The sequence below is a fragment of the Vipera berus genome, assembly GCF_964194415.1.
Source record: "Vipera berus genome assembly, chromosome: 1".
NCBI lineage: Eukaryota > Metazoa > Chordata > Lepidosauria > Squamata > Viperidae > Vipera > Vipera berus.
Genome location: NC_138202.1, coordinates 252,668,729 through 252,693,447, shown reverse-complemented (window position 1 = coordinate 252,693,447; position 24,719 = coordinate 252,668,729). Strand labels below are relative to the sequence as shown.

At 39.1% G+C, this 24,719-nt stretch overlaps 1 protein-coding gene across 1 annotated transcript in view; it reads right to left on the bottom strand.

The window, feature by feature from the left end:
* Positions 1-12,352: 12,352 nt before the first annotated feature.
* Positions 12,353-24,719, bottom strand: part of PRDM1 (PR/SET domain 1) — a 31,075-nt gene continuing 18,708 nt past the window's right edge. The window contains exons 5-7 of the mRNA XM_081314218.1: positions 17,090-18,147; positions 15,771-15,899; positions 12,353-14,830 (exon numbers count right to left, since the gene is read on the bottom strand). Of these exons, the coding sequence (XP_081170344.1) occupies positions 14,255-14,830; positions 15,771-15,899; positions 17,090-18,147 (1,763 nt within the window). The 3' untranslated portion in view covers positions 12,353-14,254. The remainder of the gene's footprint in view (positions 14,831-15,770; positions 15,900-17,089; positions 18,148-24,719) is intronic.

Sequence of the window (24,719 nt, the reverse complement as noted above, 5' to 3'; positions counted from 1 at the left end):
AATTCGCCAGTGAAAAGGCGGAAATTTTTTAATAGGCTTATTCACCAACAACTGGATATCGTTGCAATACAAGAAGTCCATATAAAGGAACAACAAAAATATTTGTTAGTACAACCAAAAATAGGGAATCTATTCGTTTCCTTAGACCGACACAAGAAAAAGAGAGGAGTGGCATTATATGTAAACCCAAAATTGATAGCAAAACAAATCTATAATGATAAAGAGGGTAGAATACTGATAGTCGAGGTTGTAATAAATCATAGGAAGGTCATGATGGTAGAGATATATGCTCCAAATCATAATCAAGAACAATTTTTTAAAACACTTCACAATAAGATATGTAGCATTGATTATGAGGAGATCTGCTTAATAGGAGATTTTAATGCTATCCTAGATATAAATTTGGATTATACGGGCAAGACGCTTAGGAAAAAGAAGAGAAGAACTCTACCGAGATCTTTTCTCAACTTGGCTAATGACCTAAATAACTCATGGTCTAGAATAGACATGGTATGGATGACGAAAGAAATTAGTTCTGAAATAGACGAGGTGCATATAGCGACAGGTACTTGGGCAGATCACAATCCTATTAAACTTAGCTGGAAAGGCTCCAAAAAAATACCCAGATGGACGCTACAAAGAGCAATCGTAAAAGAAGACGAATTTAAATCTAAGATGGAGAGGGAACTAAGTTTTTTTCTTTAAGGAAAATAAAGCTATAGACACCTCAGTACAAAACAATTGGGATACAGCCAAGGCAATGATGAGAGGGGTAGCGAGGGCATATATGGTATACAAAAACAAGGGGAAAAGACAACAACGGGAAAGATTAGAAGGGGAATATAAGAGTTTAGAAGTTATACTCCAACAAGATCCACAAAAAGAGAATATCAAACAATCTATGGACTTGATTAAACACAAGCTTAATATTTTAGACAAAGAGAAATTAGCACAACTGAGAAACACGAAACAAAATTTTTTTGAAAATGCAAATAAACCGGGCCGTTGGCTCGCATATAAATTGGGAAAACAAAAGGGGAAAAACTGGATTCGCGAACTACGAGATGAGGAAGGGAGAATATTCCACCAGGGAAAAAAAAATCATAGCCCAGGAATTTTATGAGCGTTTATACAAAGAAGATAGCCAGGCAAGTGTGGAGAAAATGGAGGAATATTTACAAAAAGCCAAACTACCCAAGGTCACAGAAGATACCAGAAATATGCTAAACGAGGAAATTCGGCTATCTGAGGTGATAAAAGCTATCAATGCACAAAAGAACAATAAAGCATCGGGCCCTGACGGTCTCCCGTCAGAAATCTATAAAGAACTACAAAATATCTTAGCACAACCCCTAGTGGAGGTATTTAACGCAGTGTTAGAAGGCGCAAGAACACCTAAATCCTGGTCGGAGGCAAACATAGCCCTTATCCCGAAAGATAATACGGACCATACATTAATCCAAAATTATAGACCCATATCACTTCTTAATTCGGACTACAAGATATTTACATCAATTATAGCGGAACGATTGAAACGATTTCTGAACGATTTCATACACGTAGACCAGAATGGTTTTCTCGCTAAGAGACACACTAAGCACAACATTAGAATAATATTAGATACGTTGGAGTACTATGAATTACATAGTGGACAACAGATGGCATTACTTTTTTTAGACGCCCAAAAGGCATTTGACAATGTTAAATGGTCTTTTTTGCACCAACAACTTAGCTTCATGAATATGGGTGAAAAATTTATAAATATAATTAGGGCAATTTATGACAACCAGGAAGCAAAAATAATTATTAATGGGGAAGTATCTAGGAAGTTTCAAATTCAAAAGGGAACACGGCAAGGCTGCCCCTTATCACCATTGCTGTTTATATTGACACTTGAAGTATTAACGAGGATTATAAGAAACGACCCAAAGATAAAAGGATTAACCATTAAAAAGGAAACCTTTAAACTTCAAGCATTTGCGGACGATCTGGTTTTTATTATGGAGGACCCATGTCAGACGGGACCAAATCTATTGGAAGAACTATCTAAATATGGTGAGGTTGCCGGACTGCGAATAAACAGAAATAAGACCAAGATGATTGTCAAAAATATGACTAATAAACAAAAAGAAAATCTGGCTGGAATCATGGATATAGAAATAGTCAAGAAAATAAAATATCTAGGGATTAATATTACGGCTAGATGCACCTCACTCAAAAAAGATAATTATGATAATGTAGTGAATCAAATAAAAGGTGATCTGGAAAGATGGGGAAATCTAAAACTCTCATTATTGGGAAGAATCGCTGTCATTAAGATGAATATTCTGCCTAAAATCCTGTTTCTGTTTCAGAATATCCCAATACAACTCGATTCTAAGTTTTTTCGAAATTTGAATAAATTATCATTAAATTTTGTTTGGCAGGGGAAAAAACCAAGAATTAAATTGAAATATTTACAGGACACGAAGGAAAATGGGGGTTTTGGATTGCCAGACTGGGAATTATATTACCACGCCGCGGCTCTGAGTTGGATTAGAGAATGGGTAATTTTGAGAAATAGAAGACTATTAACTTTAGAGGGTCACGATTTGCAATATGGCTGGCATGCTTTCCTATGGACGGAAAAACAAGGTCTCTTCTCACATTTTCAAAAACATCGGATCAGGCAAGCGTTACTTAATACCTGGAAAAAAATTAGATCTCACAATTACACTAAAGTACCGGTCTGGCTATCCACCCTTGAAGCGATTGTTTACCCAAATCTATTTGATTTGGGTAACATAATTTCATACAAGGATATTCTGAATGAGGAGGGGGAATTGAAACTTAGGAATGAACTAGAATTACAAGGTATAAAACTCGATTGGTGGGCCTACTTACAAATCCAATCAAGATTTAGGAAGGATAAAAAAGAATGGGGGATATATACCTCTGAAACAGCATTGGACAAAATATTATTGGGCCCAGACTCCAAACAAATAAAGAATTTATATAAATTGCTTTTGGGATATAAGCTGTTTGAAGAGCAAGTGAAGGATCCCATGTTGATTTGGGCTAACAATTTAGGACATAACATTGATTTAGGTACTTGGCAAACAATTTGGGACAGAAATAAAAGGATAACACTGGCCTCATCGTATAAAGAAAATTTATTTAAAATGTTTTATCGATGGCATCTTCCCCCAGCCCGTCTAGCAAAAATGTATACAACAGCATCTCCCAAATGTTGGAAGTGCTCTGAAGAGATAGGCACATACTTCCATACGTGGTGGTCTTGCAGTAAAACACAAAAATTTTGGAGAATGATTTGGACTTGGCTGAAAGAAATATTAAAACAAGATATTGAGTTTAGTCCAGAATTTTTCTTGTTGGGAATTACGAAAGAGAAGTATCCTAAAGATGTGCTATATTTAATGATCCATATTATCACAGCAGCTAGAATGTCATTTGTGCAAAAATGGAAAAAGAATGAGATCCCAGGAGAAACAGAGGTTATTAGGAAAATTTGGGATTGCGCAGAAATGGACAAATTAACTAAAGAATAAAGATCAATCAGACTATTATAGAATTTGGAACAAATTGTATCTTTGGAGGGATAAAAAGAAAGGTCTCTAATAGGTTTTACAGACTAGCTCATTGTCTTAAATATTCTGTTATTTCACTGATTTGTAACTTAAAGTGTATTTAAGTGTATCTTTGATGTACATATATACATGTATATATATATATTTGAACATTGTAGACAAGAAGGTTTGTCAGCCCGCTGGTACTGTGTCCAATGTTTTTAAACAATAAACTTAATAAAAATTAAAAAAAAAGAGAAGATGATAGATGATTGATAGATAGATGATAGATAGATAAATAGATAGATAGATAGATGATAGATAGATAATAGCAGGGCTTTTTTCCTCATAGAACGCTCAGAACGGAGTTCCGGCGCCTTTTTTGGATGGAACCTTGTAGGGCAGGCAAGGCGGGTTGTATGACATGTGTGAGTTCTGGCACCTTTTTCTTTTACAAAAAAAGTACTGGATAATAGAGACAGCTAGATATAAAGTATGTGTACTTATTCATTCATCACTTCATTTCAGTTTTAGCCCATTCTTCTTCCCTAAGACTTAGGTAGCTTGCTCTAAAAATAAATAACTACCAATCGTAAATTAGTAACAAACCATATGCTTTTAGATAGCAAAAAAAAAAAAAAATCCTGCTGAAAAAAACCTGCTCTCTTCAAAACAACAGTAAAAGTAGTTTATAGATATCTCAGTTCATCCAGAGTATGTATTATATGCGTAAACTGTGTAGCGAATGGAAGATTTACAAGAATAAAATATTATAGAATTAAAGCTGTTGTGCCGGGCATTTTTCAAGCAATGTAAGGAGAAGATTTTCTTTCAAGATTTTCTTTCAGTGTCCTATTCTCTGACACTGCAGAAAATGTAACTGACTTTTTGGCTTTAAGATCTGAAGCAAGAGCAAAAATGAGTGTCTAGTCTAGGACATGTTTATTCCTAAATGACACGAGGTAGGAGGAGCAGTTGGTTTTAGCACCTTTTGAAGGTTTCAGCTGCCCAGATGGTGTGGAGAACTACTGGCAAGAGATAAGAGATCGTATGTTTGACTGGGAAGCACTGTAAGGCCAGCTGCGGGTTTTGCGGAGTAGATAATGCATTTTGGGGAGGGAAGAAGAAAAGGGGCAATGTCTGGTTTAGCCTAGAGGCTATGTGAGAATTGCCATAATTGACATCTGTGAAAGTTAACATTTGCTTTACTATCCACTTTGATTGCTTTTTCCAAAGATGCATTAGGCGTTTCAAGGTTTCTAGTAGCAGTTATTCATTGCTGAACAACATGTCTTATTTTTTTCTACTTGAGTAAGTAGAATTGAGTTATTTGCATAACATCTAAGTACTAAATGCTGATTTAGCTTCTTGAAAGGAAATTATACTATTTCTTTCTTTTTTTTGTTTTTAGCTATAAGTAGAAAATATTGTCTTTACCAGAAACTCTCTTTAACCTTACGTATTCCATTTTTAAAAAATTCGGTTCAGTCATGTCCAATTTTCAACGATTGCCTGGACGGTTTTCTTGGCAAGTTTTTTTCAGGAGTGATTTGCCATTGCTTCCTTCCTAGGGCCGAGAGAGAGTGACTGGCCTAAAAACACCCAGCTGGCTTTAGACACAAAGGCAGGACTACTGTAGAACTCACATCTCCTAGTTTCTAGCCTGACGCCTGAACAACTACAGCAAACTGCTCTCACAGTTTATTCCATAATTTATATTAAAGAAGTTAGGCCTTTTGCAGACAGGGTTAGGTAAAGGGCCTATTATCCCCAGCATTAGTACTGAGACAACATTTATCCTGAAACAAAAAATCAAAATGAATATGGTGATGTGCTACCTATGGAGTGGAACTGCAATTCCACTTATCCTCAATTCTAATCATACTGGAATTGCACTTCAGCCATACCTCTGCTTCTTTGTTCCTACTCTGGATTGTTGTTCACTTCCATCTCCTGGATTCAAAGGTGCATGCTTTGCCTAAGCACGGCTCTGATGACATGGAGTACCATAAGGCATACCCCACTCCCTCCATTCACTTGTAATTACAATATCACTTTTGAGATCCGGGGGACATGTTGCTCCCTAGGACTCTATAGATATTTAGAGCTGGTGAAACTACCATTCTGATTCCTTCTGAGATTCTGACTTCAGGTTTTCAACTTTCATCAGCTACGTTATTGCTTCAGGGTACAACATGGCAATTCATACAAGGAAAAAAACCATGGATCTGGACCTTGATCCAGAGCTGTAGTTCAGCAACCAGTTTTATGCTCCGGAACAAAAGAGTCAAAGTAATTGCAAGTTGATATTAGTACGAAAGAGCAAACCAGAAGTCAGGGATGAAGGAAAAACAGAAGATCAGGCTTAATTGGAGGAGAAAGCACACTATTGATTTTATTTTATTTGATTTTATTAAATTTACATGCCGCCCTTCTCCCTGAGGACTCAGGGCGGCTCACAACAATACAAATTAAACAATAAATGCAAAATTACGAGACAATTTAACCCAGTAAAAAGCCTAATTAAAAACCGTAGTCAGTCCAGGCCCGCTTGTTGGAACAACCAGGTCTTCAGGTCACGGCGGAAGGACCGAAGGTCAGGGGCCATCTGCAGCTCTGGAGGCAACTCATTCCAGAGGGTCGGCGCGGCCACAGAGAAGGCTCTCCCCCTGGGGGTTGCCAGCCAACACTGCCTGGCCGACGGCACCCTGAGGAGGCAGACTCTGTGGGAGCGAACTGGGCGATGGGAGGTTGACAATGGCAGCAGGTCGTCTCGCAAGTACCCCGGGCCTAAGCCATGTAGGGCTTTAAAGGTTATTACCAGCACCTTGAATCGCACTCGGAGGGTAACTGGAAGCCAATGCAGCTCGCGCAGGAGTGGTGTAACATGGGAGTACCGAGATACTCCCATAAGCACCCGCGTGGCCGCATTTGCACCAGTTGAAGCCTCTGGGTGCTCTTCAAGGGCAGCCCCATGTAGAAAGCATTGCAGTAATCCAGGCAAGAAGTGATGAGGGTGTGGGTAACCGTGCATAGGGCATCTCAGTCCAAAAAGGGGTGCAACTGACGCACTGGTCATGGCCGTTAGATGATCTTCCAAATTAAGCCGTGAATCCAGGAGGACACCCAAGTTGCGAGCCCTTTCTGAGGGGGGCAATACCTTCCCCCATCAAAAGAGATGGAACTTGTTGGACAATACGAGATGCCGGTATCCACAGCCACTCGGTCTTGGAGGGGTTAAGCCTGAGCCTGTTCCTTCCCATCCAGACCTGCACCGCCTCCAAGCACTGGGACATCACGTCAAGGGCATCACTGGGTTGGCTCGGGGTGGAGATGAACAACTGGGTATCATCCGCATATTGGTGATACCTCACCCCAAATCCACGGATGATCTCACCCAGCGGCTTCATATAGATGTTACACAGGAGGGGGGAAAGAACCAACCCCTGAGGCACCCCACAAGTGAGGGGCCTCGTGGTAAATCTCTGTCCCCCTGCCAATACAAACTGTGAGCGGCCCGAGAGGTAGGAGGAGAACCACCGTAAAACAGTGCCTCCCACTCCCAACCCCTCGAGCCGGATTGGCAGGATATGTATGTTCATGCTGTCCTGACTCTTAGTCCCTTGACTGCCAATTTGAATTATGTTCTATAGGGGACACAGCAAACCACCTGGACCAGGGTACTTCAAACTTAGCAACTTGGTCTCCAGTCCTGTGGAGCCCCACATATACTCTTGAATGAACTTGAACAAATACAGTAGCTTTACAGGCTATAGGAAGAAAGGCATTATTTCTTTGTTTTGAAGAAACTGTTGACTGACATTTTGCAAAAAAGGGATACAAGGAAAGTGATAATTAAGTTGCTGCTTCTCTATGAACTTCCTGAGTTGGAGGAAAAACCTTAGAATAAGTTATCTTGCATAACTGCTCTAGGAAGGAAGGAAGGGAAGAAGGAAGGAAGGAAGGGAGGGAGGGAGGGAGGGAGGGAGGGAGGAAGGAAGGAAGGAAGGAAGGAAGCTTATGAAAAGTCTCCATAGATTTTGCCTGATGGGTCCATTATGAAATCACCCCATTAGTACTCTGTTGTAGTAAATCAATGGTGGCTTGTCCTTCTTAAAGATAAATAAAAATGAAACTTGCTAGCAGGAGGATAAACAATATTTTACACCCACAAAGACAGCATCTATTCATTTAGTGAGAGAGATTAGAATAACAGCTTTGCAGCTGCTAAGACCACGCAAGAGCTCTCCAGATGACTCCTTTGCTCAAAGAGTATTTTCAAATCTCCTAACCAGTGCTTTTTTTGTAAAAAAAAAACAAAAAACAAAACCGTGCTGGAACTCACGCACGTCATACAACCCACCTTGCCTACCCTACAAGGTTCCATCCAAAAAAGGTGCCGGAACTCCGTTCTGGGCGATCTATGACAAAAAAAGCCCTGCTCCTTGTACTTCGCCTGCCAGCTCCCCCCCCCTTTTTTTTAAATGTAGCCGTTTCAAATATGCAGATGATTTAGAAAATCTTAATTAGGCCAAACCCAATGCAACATTTGCAGAATTCCTCCAATGTAATTTGAAAAAGTAACTTGGCAATGGTGTGAAAGAACTGATAGATTTTGTGCTAAGGCTCTCAGGTGCATGCTTATTACTGTTTATTACCTATACTTTGTAACTGGATCAGTAGGAATTGCATTCTTATGGGTGTAAGCTTTATTTTGCACTGGTCGCTTATTAGAAGTAAGTGCACAAAGGAATTTATGAGGCATAATCTTCACGAGGCGTATAATAAAACCGTGTTATCAAAAGGATGTGGTTTTGGGGGAGAAGGTGGCTTTCAATTTATTCTTGACTCCCGGGGACTGCCTGGACAAGTCCTTGCAGTTTGGGCAACATTTTCAGAAGTTTGTTTGCCCCTGCCTCCTTCCTAGGCCTGAGACAGTGACTAGTCTAAAGTGACCCAGCTGGCTTTGTGCCCAAGACAGGACATGAACTCACAGTCTCCTGGGTTCTGGCTTGGTGCCTTAACCACTTCACACCAAACTGCTTCTCTATCAAAGGTAAATGTATTCTCATTTTCTTGGAAGCCTACTGGATGCCAAAGGTTGTTGGCTCCTTATGTGAACCTCCAGCTCATCTCGACACTTAATTTGTCGTAAGTGTTGCCAGGGTGATGTGGATGAAGACTATATATCTCTTCATGCATTGTGCAGGCTTCTCCCCAAATTTCTCCTGTTGTATCATTTGAGGAACATGCTAGACCAGGGGTAGGCAACCTTGGCTCTTTTATGACTCGTGGACTTCAACTCCCAGAATTCCTGAGTCAGCCATGCTGGCTCAGGAATTCTGGGAGTTGAAGTCCACGAGTCATAAAAGAGCCAAGGTTGCCTACCCCTGTGCTAGACTGAAAGGGATATGAGGGTGTTGGTGAATGAAAAAGATTGCACTGCAGCTGCTCATTCTGAGTGGCAGTTTACTCCAGAGAAGATCACACAGCATCCAGGCCTTTCCCACATCAACCCTTCCTCCCAAAACAGATGCACTGGTGAAAGATGAGTGCACGTATCTAAAATATGTCGAGTCTGCTGAGATTGCAACAATAAAGGTCATTATTTTTTTTAAGAATGTCAGAAAAGGTTTCTGTTGTGTAAAATAAAAACGGCTTGAGTTGGAAGCAATTACTACTTGCGTTGTGTATTCCTAACGTTCATTAATCTTAAGATCTAGTTGATTTGTCTGAACTTTAGTGCAGAATTTTATCAGGATACTGGAGCTTGATGAGCTTGACTTTGGGCCATAATTCTCCCATGCTGCTGTTTTTTCCTTGCACATAAAGGGAAATATTTTATGGCGGTTAATCTAAAGAAAGCATATACCTATATGTTTGGGTGTTTCTTTTGTTTTTTTTTAAAATAGTACCCTGTAGAATATATATGGCAAAGGTGCTCTGCTTTGCTTAATTTAGAAAAGTGGTAGGAAAGCCAGTTTGGTCTCGAGCATAAGGTACTGGACGAGGAGCAGGAAAACCTGAATTCTAGTCCTTGTCATGAAACCAGCTCAGTGATTTGGGGCCAGCTACTTTCTCTAAGCTTTTGCATTTGAAAATGTTCCCTAAGAAACTGCATGGACTTGCCCGTACAGTGTATTGCCACAAGATTATTTTTTTTTTAAAAAAAAATCCTATGTCAGCTCATTGTCACTTTTCAACATCATTACATTATATATCCTATATAACACATATATCGATTTACTAGTCTCATTTTAAATTGTGCTTTAAAATTTTGTGCACTAAAACAGGGCTTTTCAACCAGTGGTACGGGTACCACCTGTGGTAGATTGGCACCTGGCAGGTGGTACGTGACCAACCTAGAAAAGTAGCGGGGGAGGGGAATGAGCTGAACCAGTGGCATTGCACAAGCCTGAGCGAGAGATGGCTGCAGCTGCAGGGCTGTCAGGGCTCAGCGGAAGCGCCAGGATTAGCGCCAGGCTCCAGCTGGAGCTCGGTGCTGATCCTGGTGCTTCTGCTGAGCCCAGAAGAAGCCCCAATTGGCTGGAATGTTGGAGCATCTCCAGGGCCTTGTGATTTACATTCAGATGCTTGGCAACTGATTCATATTTATGATGGTCACAGTGTCAGGGTCATATAGAGCCTTGGTGGAGCAGTGGGCTAATGCCTCCTTAAGTAACACCAGCTGCCTGCAATTAGTACAGGTTCACATCCCACCAGGCTCAAGGTTGACTCAGCCTTCCATCCTTCCGAGGTAGGTAAAATGAGGACCCAGATTGTTGGGGGCAATTAAGCTGACTTTGTAATAATGCCGCTTGGGGGGGGGGTGAAAGCCCTAATAAGCAGGCATATACATAGAATGAAGGCTACTGCTAAGCTTGTAAGCCGCCCTGAGTCTTCGGAGAAGGGCGGGATATAAATGGAATTAAAATAAAATAAATAAATAAAATAAATGTGAAGTGACCAAAACCTGCTGCAACCACCCAGCAGGGAATAAAAACCAAACACCCCCCCCCACCCCCACTGCCAATCCTCAACAGAAATGCTCACAACAATGAAAACCTTGGACAGGAGGAAGAGCGCCACCAGGCAGGCAGGCAGGTCTCGCTCGCCTGTGGCTTCAGGGGCACTTTTGTCAGTGCCATTGTAACTTCGAACAGTCACTAAGCGAACTGTTGTAAGTCGAGGACTACCTGTACTTCATCATTTTTTTCCTTTTTTTTGTTCATCAAGTTTTTAACACCTTGTTAGGCGACTGGTGGTACTCAGATGTTGCCATATCCTAAAAGAGGTACAATGGGTGAAAAGGTTGAAAAGCCTTGCACTAAAACAACCATGATGCTTTTTTTGTTTTAAGAGATATACTAGACACCTGCCTTTTTTTTTTACAGGTCCCATCTGGTGAAACTAGACCAGGCCTCTAAATAGGTATAAAAAAGAAGAGCCTTTTCTTGCCTGGCACTCTCCAAAAATATTTATTTAGCCATACTGTGGCCCAACACCCTCAGAAAGACCAAGCTACAGGAAGTCAAGTTAAAATCAGAGATTTCTTTAGAAAAAGTTAATTGTGGAGGTTAAGTGGCTTCAATTAAAAATAACTTGCCAGCCAAGGAAGACGCACAAAAACCCAGAACCACAAATTTAAAAAGTTGGCCTAAAACAATGAATCTGCACTGAAGGCCAGCACTGTAGTTACAGAGAAAGCTGGAAAAAAAAAGATCTGTCTTAACAAACTCTACGGCTGCCGATAGCAAAAGTGATACTGGCCATGTTAATAAAGAATCCCTTGTCTTTCCACCTTAGAAATATGAATAAATGTTGGGCTTTGAAATAATGAAATAATGCTGGGAAAGGTGAAAAAAAAGAGAGAAGTACAACCAGCAATAAGGTCGAAGGGCTCAATTAAAATGGTGATGTACACTGTTGGAAAATCTGAAGGACCAACTAGGACAGGTCATTCCTGGGAATATCTATTTTGGTAAGAGTTGACTCTGTCTGTCTGTCTATCTAATCATCTATTGTGTATCTATCAAAAGAATGTAAGTACAGGAAACTGAAATTTGATTTTTTTTGTGAGAGGCACTAAGCGGGAATTTTAAAATTATATCCTTTATGCAAATTCCAAAAGCAGCCTGTGTTTATGAATTTTGTCATAACAAAGTATTATTGACCCAGGGAGTAAATGAAAGTTGGAACTAAAGTAACACTGCTTACATTTAAAAAGAAGAAAAAAAAGCCACCACCACTGATAAAGCAAGAAACGTTTTATATTTAATTTACATTTTTGACATTTTTGCACATAAATAACAATGTAAACCAGTACGTAAACATAAGATATTTTGTTGTAGCAAAGTAAAAAGCCTGTTAACTTTGGTCAGAACCTATTCTTAGGGGAGAGGGGAAAACACTGATTGTTGCTACATTCAAAGTTTTTAAACAGGGGAGACAATTAGACAAAGAAGCAGTTTTAAAGCTGATGCATATAAATCTTTGTAAAATTTGTATCAAATACAAGAAAGCACTATAGGCAATTAATAAAAGCATGTGTGTGTGTGTGTGTGTGTGTGTGTGTGTGTGTGTGTGTGTCCAGTGATTGGAGTAGTGGTACTTTGGTTTATCCAATAGTTAATGGCTATGTTCATGAAACATTGCTACATTTGGATTATATTTGCATCACAATTTATGGGAAATAGAAATGTTATGAACTGTAGCTCTTCCTTCAAAAGGTATCTATAAAGTTTTTCTTGGGCTATCTGTAGAGTATGGATATGTTTGGTGTTTTATATAAGAAGGCATTAGAATAATGTTATATCTGTAACAGCCTAATCCCTTATGATTATTATGAGAAACAAAGATATACATACTGAATGAAAAGTAACGCTGCCCTTTTCAGCTGTGATCATGCCTCCTTTTAAGAAGTAGGAAAAGGGACAGATCTTCCAGGGCACATTAAACAATTCATCCTTCTTAATGTTTTGATCTATATAGCATTCAAAAATGAGTAATAATGGGACCTATTTGATCTTTAGCAAGCGTTTTTAGATTTTCTTTTCCATCTCCCAAGGCAGACATTTGCAATGATAATATGAGGGAAGGCAAGAGTAAGCCAGTTATTCTTCAGAGAATACTTTGGAGAATTTTAAAAATACTACATGGATAAATCTGTTCAAGCAAATAAAAATGTGCACAATCACACCTCATGATGAATAAGAACGTTTACAGTATTATGGCTCTGATGTTATAGAATTTACTCTTTGTGATAGTGAAACAAGCTACTTAAATAGGTATTTTAATATAAGGTTTGGCTCACAAAAGTATGTGCTTGCAGGCACACAGAGGATAGTGGTATAAGTAATTACAGTATAAATACAATTATGTGCTATGCCCTATACCATGACATATTATCTTTGGGTTCAGCAAAACAAAAGATTTAAGGGGGAAAAAAGAATGTGCTTCCATCTTCTCTACGTGTTTTGGTTTGTTTTCTGGAGTAGCAAAGCATTAAGACAGACAGCATTTTCTGCATCACTGGACACACTCGATGAGGTAACTGTTGTTCAGCAACTTTGCAATGCCCTTTTAATTTTTCATTAAATTAACCACAAAATGTGCTAATACAAATACTGAGAGAAAACTTGACTCATAATACAGGGGTGAGGAAAACAAATCAAGCTAGGTATGCCAAGAAGAGTTGGCCACTCAATTTCTATCCAAGAAAGGGGGAGGAGGAGGAGGAGGAGGATGGGTGTTAGGGAAGGCTGTCATGTTTCTTGCAGAATCTCAATGGGAATTTTGGGATCTAGCCAGCCAACGCCTCAGCAATACCCCTCTTTACAGAGAGAATCTTTGGAGTATCCTAAGTTGTCTACTTACATAAACAGTATGCAAGAGAAGGAAAATGTTATTTTCCAAGATGTTGCTCACAACCATGAGGTAAAGCTAAGGGCTTTGTTGGGAGGACTATGCTTGATGCATTCTGTCTGATATTTTACTTTTTCACTCATTCTAGACATAAGTTTCTCCCTCTGATGTATATATATTTTAGAGTAATTCTATATGTTTATCTAATTTGTTCAGTTATACAGCACTGTTACAACAAAACGACTATTAAGGATTTACCTTTGGCAAAACAAAACATCATGTCCGAAATAGGCATGTTAACATTTCTCCCCTTGCTGCCTAGTCAGTCATGGGTTCTGCTATTATTTTGTAGTTATTAAACAGATGTACAGGAATCAACTCTATGGAGAACAGCCACAAGACAAACAAACACACAACAACGAAAAGCACTCATATTCCATTTACAATGAATATTCCTATCATTGTAAATATTATTCTAACTATTGCTTTTTGAATGGTAAATTGCATAATAAATTATGAAGTACTATTATTATAAAATGTTTATGGATATTAGACAGTCTTTTTGGGAAGCAGGAGAGACAAGGAACAGTCTTGGCCTCTTTTCATGCCCTGAGAATGCAACGTGGAAATTCCTTCTTTCAAATGGAGAAGCTACTGTAAGCTGAGGTTGTTTTGCAGCGTTGATACAATATACAAGCAATTGCTACAGGCACCCTGACTTGCCAGGTCATAAATTAAAAAAAAAAATCACTCCTTTTGCCACACATACTAAACCACACAGATGTATCCTCGCACACAATACACACACATACACCCTACAAAACTTAAGGGTCCATTGGTTCGTCTGTCTCTTGCTTGACCTTGATAGGTACCTGAGGTAGTGGATGAGCATGAGGCAACTTCACAACCGATACATCTGAGGCTTCATAAAAGTTACACCCAGAGGAGACCAGCCCATTGCCCAGGTTCCTCTGCAGTGATGCTTTCAGCGTAGCTCCTTCTATCTCACTCCTAAGCACAGTGAGTATTTCTTTCCCGACCACCGATGCTACATCGACACTGTCCTCGACATCGTCCAGCCTGTCCGCATTGTCACTAATGTCAAATTTCTCAATCTCTTCATTGATCCGGTTGAGGTCCTCTGTAGAAAGGTTGGGAGCAGGGATGACAGGGCAGTTTCCCTTCAGGTGGACCTTGAGGCTACAAAGGTGGATGTAACTCTTATGGCAGTGGATACACTTGTGTGGGCGCTCTCTGGTATGGAGTCGTTTGTGCAACTTTAGGTGTACAAACTGGGTGAATTTAGCAGTGCACAGCTTACACTGGTAAGGTTTTTCTCCAGAGTGCAGCCGCAGATGGGTCTTCAGGTTGCTTGTGCTACTGAATCGTTTATGACAGACCTAATTGGAAGGAAGGAAATTGGAGTTAGGTCTACTTTTTAACACGATAGGTAAAAGGTAAAGGTAAAGGTTCCCCTGCACATGCGTGCTAGTCGTTTCCGACTCTAGGGGCCGGTGCTCATCTCTGTTTCAAAGCCGAAGAGCCAGCGCTTGTCCGAGGATGTCTCCGTAGTCATGTGGCCGGCATGACTAGACGCCAAAGGCGCACGGAACGCTGTTACCTTTTCACCGTAGTGGTCCCTATTTTTCTACTTGCATTTTTTACGTGCTTTCGAACTGCTAGGTTGGCAGAAGCTGGGACGAGTAACAGGCGCTCACCCTGTTATGCGGCACTCGGGATTCAACCCACCAAACTGCCGACCTTCTGATCGACAAGCTCAGCGTCCTAACCCACTGAGCCACCGCGTCCCATTTTAACACGAAAGCACAAACAAATAAACTCCAACCTCGTGTCCCACATTTTCCTATCTAGGATGAATCTTGTGTAATCACTCTTTGCAAAATCATGTCTCCATTCTTCCAGCAAGGGCCTGCTGCCTCCAAACCATGCAACCAGAACTGGTATGTACTTGATTTGAAAGAGGTGCAAAAAGAAATCTTGACTATTTTTTTAGAAGTGAAAAGCAGTTTCTCTTTTTCACTGGGCTGGATGGGTAGAAGAACAGATATCAAATAATGTTTTGGTTGTGTCCTCAAGGGATCCAACTCAGGGGTGGATGGGAAGCTACTAGCACACCCCAGTGCTTTAAGCTAGACTAGGAAATTGAAAAAATATTGAGAAAATGTTTCTGTACTATTGCAAAGCAATTCTGCATTGCCCCCACTCTCAAGTCTTTATATATTCATCAAGTGGCCAGCAGTTTTTGTCAAATATAACTCAAGGATATCTTTATTTTGACAGCATCTTTTGCTAAAGTCATTCCTTGCAAACTCTACGCACCTGACACTCATGAGGCTTCTCTCCTGTGTGTACCAGATAGTGCTTCTGGAGGTGAGCCAACTGAGTGAATCCTTTATTGCAAGTAGTACATTTGAATGGTCTTTCTCCACTATGTACTCGAAGATGAACCTTTCAAGAAACAGAATGCTTAGTGAGATCTCATGAAACTGTTGACAGGTTCAGAATGCTTTTCTTATTCAATTAATATTAATCTTTAGCTATTATATTTTCTGCAAGCATTACACTAGGAAAAGGGAAGAAAACAGAAACAGTTTTGTACATTGCTACTTAACTGCTGCTGCCACCCAAGATCTACAACTTAGCAATATTTTAATACGTACTTAGCAATATTTAAAAAGAGAACCACTTGTGGAAATACTAAGGTGAGGAGTAGCTGCAGAAATTAAGGAAGTAATCATTTTTATCTATATGCTATTTTGACAGGGTTGGTCCATGGCCGAATTGTTCATTCCCTGACCGATATTAAATATTGTAGGGTAAGAAAAGAATATGGAACAATAGTGGCTAAGAACTTATTGCCTCAAACACTATAAAGAAAAAAAATATGACTGGACTGCAGAGCTCAGGAACTACTGTATATATCTGTTTGTTTGTTGAGAAATTTAGGTATCACCTCAGTGCAACTAGACTCTAGGCCAGACATGTCAAACCCGCAACGTCACGTCACGTCGCGCAACGTATAGGGATGGTTTTGCCATTGCCGGCAATGGGGTGGGCGTGGCTTCCGCATGACGCATCTGGCCCGCGGCCTGGCAGTTTGACACCCCTGCTCTAGGCAAATGACTGGCAGACCAGCATTTGATGAAATTTCCAGCCTCCTCTTGCAGTGAGTCCTAGCACAGTCTATTCTTTTTAGTTTTGCTTAGAATTTTCTTAAAAGCTACTCTTTCAGGTATCACTAGTTTTTACACTGTACATCTCCCCCCACACCCAATATTATATATCTTGGATGCACTCACTTTCTTAGTTCAGTTTTCAAAGCTTCACACAGCAGAAAACCCTCAGAATGAAAGTGACAAAGTCAGATCCACTTGGCATTGCAGCCACTTTAGTGAGCCAGTTAAGAAATAATTACAGTTTAACTGTTAACCTTTAAAGATGAATTTCAAATCTTTAAAAATGTAAAACCACAGGCATACCTATAATATCAGGATGTTTATGTGGACTAATTTCTAGGAAAAAAAAACCCAGACTCTTTAGCATGTTAACCTCTTTTAGGCCCTCCTAAAAAGCCCTTTTTGAGGAAACAGCAGTCAAAGAAATCTGCCTAGCCATTATGTCTTTCTTTAAAAGCCTACCTTCAGATTGGAGAGCTGGCCAAAGGTTTTGGAGCAGACGTTGCATTCATACTTAATTTTGCCATTCTGTTTTTTCAGGGGGTAGGGAAGGGTTTTGTAACCAGTCATATTTCGCTTGCTCTTGATGAGATTCATGGCTTCTTCGCTGCTAGTGGCAGCCAATACTGCCGAGGTAGGTTTTGGTTGCATGATGTGTTCAGAAGTGGCTGCAGTGCCTGCAGTGGGTGACCCACTTGTGGGGCTACATGGCTTGTCTTTCATGCTGGCAGCAGCTCCTGTGATGGAGAAAGCACTGTTGTGTGCAGGGATCAGAAGGTCTCTTGGATGATCCGGCTGTAAGAGCTGACGGCTCCCATCTGATGGCAAGGAACTCGGAAGGGTAGATGAGTTCAGGATATGAGGAGAAAGGCTTCCCCCGCTGAAAAAGCTGCTATAAAAAGGATACATCCTTGGAAAGAGATTGAAATTGTTGATGCTCATGCCATACGATGGTAACAGGAATTTGGGGTAGGGAAAGGCTTGTGAAAGATGGCTCGAGGGGGCATATCCAGAATATGACGCTAATCCTTCTGTGTTATACAGTCCGTTCAAGTAAGGATAAGGCTCCCTGTGCTCTTGAGTCACGGAAGCTAAGGGTGAAACGGTAACTCCCGGACTGCCGTGAGGACTTGAACTTTTTAAACTTTGGTCTGGGCTACTTCTTGCTGAAGGACTTGGGGTCGTAGATGGCTGGACAGGTGAGTGAGCAAGGTAACTAGGTCTATCAATCCCATAAGCTAGGGAAACCTTCAGGTAATCTTCTGGAATGTGAGGTCGGATGGGGTAGACAGCTCGAGGATAGAAAGGCCTCCTCTCAGGACTACCATTTTTCCTTAAGATCTCCAAGTCTTTTTCTTGAGTATGTGGAGCAACATGACTGTAGCACAGATCCCTTCCTCTGGGATGATTGGAGTCAGTTCTTAGGATTTCCTTCACGCTATGTTCTCTCCTAGGAAGATTTTTCTGAAAAAGCTCATCTTTGTCACAGGTTTGTTGCTTTGGCCTATTGTGGCTTTGTGCTGAAATACAAGAACAAAACATAAGCAATGAGTGTGGGGTACTTGGTACACTCTGAGCTTGGTTGTTTTCTTGCAATGAGTATTTCAAGTCATTTATAGCCACCTGATGGATTCATTTTGCAGTTTTATCAAAGTGAGGACAAATAACCCTTGTGAACCATACATTTTTTGAAGACGCTTTGATCCATTAACTTCTATCTTAAGAAAAGAATCAGTCTTGCGCTTTTGAAAATGAGTAGCACTAGATTCAACTCAAGGAAATAAAATCACTAACTACTTATATTAAATTACAGAAGATCTGTCAGTACTTTCCTATTACATTTGTTCTCAACTCAAATCATCATCTCTTTCTTTAATATGGGGCTAAACGCTTTAGTAAAGAAATCTTGTATCATTTAAAACAGATTCGAATAACATTTAAAAATAAATTCTCAAAAATTCCTTTGACAACAGCGTGAGCCTTTTATTCCTGACAAAGATTCATTCTATTTTTTTTAATCATCATTCAGACAGTTCAATTGCATGTCAAAATAAAGGGAGGAAGCATTTTCCTCTGCCCCAATATTGTAATTTTCAGGAAACTGCATGAAAGTTCTTTCTACAAAGGAAACATTTTCTTCTGGGAATTAATTATGTACCATCAAGTCAGTGTTGACTTTTAGCAACCACATAAATAATTTTCCGTGTGATTCTTTTGAGTGGGGATATTATAATTTCTTTAACAATGTGCTACTTTCCTAGAGAGTCCTGAAGCTTTTTCAGCATCCCAGTTAGTAGTTTAGGAGACCTGATGATAAAAGTAACACAATTTTCAATGTTTTCATCAAAAGAGAATAGCAATTCTCTTTTCTCTCTCCAGTTAGGGTTTGCATAGCCACCCTACTTTTAACATACCTCTATTTTAACTGTGGCTTCAGCAGATATGGGTACACACATGCTGTGTCAGGTAGCTACATAATTTTTTCCTACCACGCATATAATGCTGAGACACTGAGGGATGTGATGACTGGTCTCAGCTCCCTGAAGTGTTTCTGTGGTGTGTATGTGGTGAGAAAAGAAGACATGTAGGCCTCTTCATATTCACCATTTTTAATATACACCTGCTTTTGCTATGATGTGTGAAGTGGTTTCTTGTTTTAAACTTTAAGAAAAGACACCCTGAGAATGCGGTATTTGTAATAAAAACTAAAACTAAAAGCCTTTTCAATTAGCACAAAATTTTCCTAAACTTTATTCAGTTTCAAAAAGGTATAAAATACAAAGAAGCAAAGAAAAAAAAGAGTTAGGAAGAAAGGAAAGGGAGTAAGAAAAATGCAAGATTGGGAGTTGTAAACAAAGGAGGAAAAACTATTTAAAAAGTTAACTTCTTTCATACAGATAAAAACCTAAAAACCAATGACTCTTTCAACAGAATAAACCATAACAAATGGTACTTCTATCATCCTAGACATCAAAGCCCAAGGTTAAAAATTCATTTCTTTCAGTTTCAAACAAAAAAATCGAAGATTGGTTTCCAACTAGGAAGTCTTTTTTTCCTAGTTAGGACTTCCCCTGACCTTTGCTCATTCCGCCGGGACCTGAAGACCTGGCTCTTTGAGCTCTCTGGCCTGGACTGAGAATATTAATTGGGATTTTAATTGTATTTTAATTGGGGTTTTATTCCAAGGGCAATATAATCTTTTTAATTGACTTTAAGTTTTGTAATTTGTCGTATTGTTTTTAAAACCTTGTGAACCGCCCTGAGTCCTACAGGAGAAGGGCGGTATATAAATCTATAAATAAATAAATAAATAAATAAATAAATAAATAAATAAATAAATAAATAAATAAATAAATAAATAAATAAAAAAAAAAAATCAAAGCAGTCAATTTCACTGTCTCTGCCAACTCCATTAATTTCATAATCCATTCTTCCCCTTGTGGCTGTATGTGAGTTCTTCCATCTCTGGGCATGCAGAAGTCTTGCTGCTATGCCACATATAATATAATAATAATATAATATAAAGTTGGAAGGGACCTTGGAGGTCATCTAGTCCAACCCCCTGCTCAGGCAGGAAACCCTATACCATTTCAGGCAAATGGCTGTAAAAACAAAGTTCCATATTTTTTAAAATTTGTTTCTCCATCAAACCCAGGAGAAACATCCCTGGCTTCAATAGTACATTTGATTTAAGAAGTCTCTGAATATCTTGGCTTCCAAAATGGATGAAATGTTTACAGGTTTTCCGGTTTTTTGTTCCAAAGGTTGCTTTCCTTTTCCTGAACACAGCAAGTGGTATAGTGCTTTGCTATGGAAGAACCTGTGCCACTGGATTGTATCTTGCAACAGCATACAAGGGAGTATCTTTTATTCACTTATTTATCTCCTCACTTTTATATAGCTCAAAGTAACATACAGAGGCTCCTTCCTCCTATTTTTTTTCCACAAACAGCAATGCTGTGAGCCACATTGGGCTGAAAGAGAAAGTGATGTGCCCAAAGTCTTGCAATGACCTTCGATGGCCAAGGATAGAGAAGAACTTGGGCCCCTTTACTCCTAGCCTACTGCCTCAGCTACTTCATCGTGCTGATTGTTGGAACTGAAAGTGAAGAAACCTGTTCAATGATTGGCATCCCTTTTCTGTTGCACTTCCCATAGTCCTTAAGGCTGCTATGCTGGACTCGCCTAAGTCTCCCTGAGTATTCTGTTGGGAAGGGCTGGATATATACATGGTAGCTTTCTGTAACTGCTGAAGAAGAAATTTAGGGTTCTTCAATGTTTAATATAGACTTTCTTTGAATGTATCGAATATATGTATCGAATGACAAAGATTCTAAGGAAATGTGCCATATTTCCAGCTCACGAAGGTTCTGGGATTGGCTGCCAGGTATGTATTTCTTGGCAGCTAATTTCTTAGTGATGTGTAAACTAGCTTTTACCTCTTTTTACCTCTTCTGAACTCCCTATCCATTGGCTATGTTGGTAGAGGCTGGCAGGAAAGTTTCTTTCAATTGATTGGCTCTTCATTCAAAGCAAAAAATAAGGAGTGACCAAATACATGTTTACATTTGGGAGGAGGAAAATAAAGTAGAGAATAACTAAATATTACTTTATTCTACTCTCTTATTATTTCTATAAATCCAGCACTAAAGACAAGGGAAAATATAATGCTATTGGATAAATCATAATAGGGAGCCAAGGAAAATACTGTCTGAGTGTGCATACTTTTTAGAGACTGAAATATAGGAGCTTACTTCATGGATTCCATGTAGAAAAGACTACATACTCTATTCGGCCTCATATGGATTTTATTTCTCTGAACATAGCTTTGATTCACACAACTTATTTGATATCCTTCTGACAGTGAGCAGATTGGGAAATCAGATTCATATGCCAGTTGATTCATATGCCAGTCTAAAATTCATTCAAGCATCTCTCTGCATGTAAACTTTAATACAGGGTAATATTATATAATCATCCATAGACAAAAAACATAGAAACACAGAAACTGCATTAAAATAATCATATAAATGAATGGCAGTAAATTCAACCTATATAGACATAAATTACTGGCAGTATGATTAAAATTGGTAGCCATGCACTGGTTAGTGAAAAAAGAAATGCAAATAAAGAGTGAATTAAGTTTTCTTCACATCTGGTTGCAAAATCCTTCTCATTTGTAATGCTATTAGCTGCCTGAGACATTTTAATTCTTTCTCCCGAGACCTCAAAAATAGCTGTGGGTGTATAGTGTCATTTCCAGAGTAAATGCTGATCAACATTTTGAGTGATTAATTTTAATAATGCTGATTCACTTTTTGTTTTAAATAAAATGGCTGTTTTGCCAGAAGAGAACCTCGAAGTTCTACTTCCCCTCTCCACCACGCACACAGATGCTAGAATGAAGGTTATTATTTAAAATTTCATTAGTTCAAGTTTTATTTCTAAATGTGTTTTTTCCTAACTCCAGAATAAACCCATTAATCTCCTGATTATGATGGGAGAACAAAGATTTGCTACTGCTTTGAAAACTCACCCGTAATATGTGCATGATTGATATTTGTATTTTATAATGTTAAGTGATAATACCAGTCAATTATCATGTGATCAGTTTAACCATATACATTTACATGCTGCTGTTTCACCTTTAATATGGCAAAGACAATAAGCAATAAATCTAGCACTACTATAATTTTGCATCTTTTATTTTATTTATCATCCTTCCCTTCCTCTAAGGAAAATTTTGACCAATGAGCATTTAGTCCAATGGCTAAGGCACCATGTTAGAAACCAAGAGATGCGACTTCTAGTCCCACCTTGACTCTGAAAGCCAACTGGTGACATTAGACAATCACTCTCTTTCAGCCCAAACCACCTCACAGGAATGTTGTGAGGAAAAATAAGAAGATTAAGGAGTATTGTGTATGTTCACCACCTTGAGTTATTTATAAAAATAAGAAAGATGGATTAAACAAACAAGCAAAATGTTTCAATGACTTCCCATTTGCTTGATAAGTAGAGATCTGAATACACACACACACACACACACACACACACACACACATATATAAATGGATCTTTTCTTCTAGTTCAGCTGTGTATGTATGTATGTATGCAGTGCTTTTATTGTCAAAGAAAAAGGTGCCAGAACTGACACATGTCATACAACCCTCCTTACCTACCCTACAAGGTTCCATCCAAAAAAGGTGCCGGAACTCCGTTCTGAGCGTTCTATGACAAAAAAAGCCATGTATGTATGTATGTATGTATGTATGTATGTATGTATGTATGTATGTTTGTGTGTGCGTATATATATATATATATATATCCAGCTGAACTAGAAGAAACGATCCATTTAGTCCAACATCCTTTTCAGTCACATATTGAGAAGATCATTATTAGGCCATGAGAATGAAAAGCTTTTTTGCTGTTCCTTCCCAGAAAGTGACAGATTCACAAATAGGTTGGTCCTCCATTAATATATATATTAAATCCCTTTTAAAATCAGTCAACGTTAGTGACAACCACATCTTATGCCAGAGATTTATATAAATTAATTATATTATATAAAATGTGTTTTAATCTGAATCTACCGCTAACCAATTTCATCAGATACACTTCAGTTCTGCTATAAAAAAGATTTTAAGCTACAGAATTTAGCATGTTAACATGCTAACTATTATAAATCTCTGTAATATTTCCTCTGCACCTTAGCTAATTCCTCAAAACCTAAGCACGCCTTGATTTGAACTTGGATGACAAATTACCTCATAACCTCAGGGCTGCAAGAAGTCAAAAGAAAAAAAAATGATATCCCAGAAAGCAACAAAGAAAACTGCATCTATATTATCACCAAGAAAACCTACATGTATCTTTTTACTTAGGTGATTATTTTCCTAAATGTCACATCACTTTAATTTTTTCTCAAAATTAAGATGAAGCAAACTCCTATTCATTTTCTCTGCTTATTTATGGAATACATGGCAAGCTCTATTATATATCTTTTTTTACTACAGCAGCCAGAAATCCAGTGTTTCTGACATCACAAATTTATGTAAAGGCAATAATAATAATAATAATAATAATAATAATAATAATAATAATAATAATAATAATAATAATAATAATAATAATAATAATAATTTGGAAGGGACCTTGGAGGTCATCTAATCCAACCCCCTGCTCAGGCAGGAAACCCTATACCATTTCAGACAAATGGCTGTCCAGTCTCTTCTTAAAAACTTCCAGTGTTGGAGCATTCACCACTTCTGGAGGCAGGTTGTTCCACTGGTTAGTTGTTCTAACTGTCAGGAAGTTTCCCCTTAGTTCTAGGTTGCTTCTCTCCTTAATTAGTTTCCATCCATTGCTTCTTGTCCTGCCTTCAGGTGCTTTGGAGAATAGCTTGACTCCCTCTTCTTTGTGGCAACCCCTGAGATACTGGAAGACTGCTATCATGTCACCCCTCCTCCTTCTCTTCATTAAACTAGACATACCCAATGCTATCAACCGTTCCCTAAATGTTTTAGGCCCCAAGCCCCCAATCATCTTTGTTGCTCTTCTCTGTACCCTTTCTAGAGTCTCAACATCTTTTTTACATCATGGTGACCAAAACTGGATGCAGTATTCGAGGTGTGGCCTTACCAAGGCATTGTAAAGTGGTATTAGTACTTGATCTTGATTCTATCCCTCTGTTAATGCAGCCTAGCACTGTGTTGGCTTTTTTGGCAGCTGCAGCACACTGCTGACTCATATTTAAGTGATTGTCCACTAGTACTCTGAGATCCCTCTCACAGTTACTACTATTGAGCAAGGTACCACCTATACTATACCTGTGCATTTGATTTTTCCTGCCTAAATGTAGAACCTTACTTTTTTCATCATTGAATTTCATTCTGTTAGATAGTGCCCAGTGTTCGAGTCTGTCCAGATCCTCCTGTATTTTAAGCCTATCTTCTGGAATATTGGCTATTTATGCCAGCTTGGTGTTGTCTGCAGATTTGATGAGTTCCCCAAATCGTTGATGAAGATGTTGAAGAGCACTGGGCACCCCACTACACATTTCCTTCCATGTAGATGCAGTTCCATTGAGGAC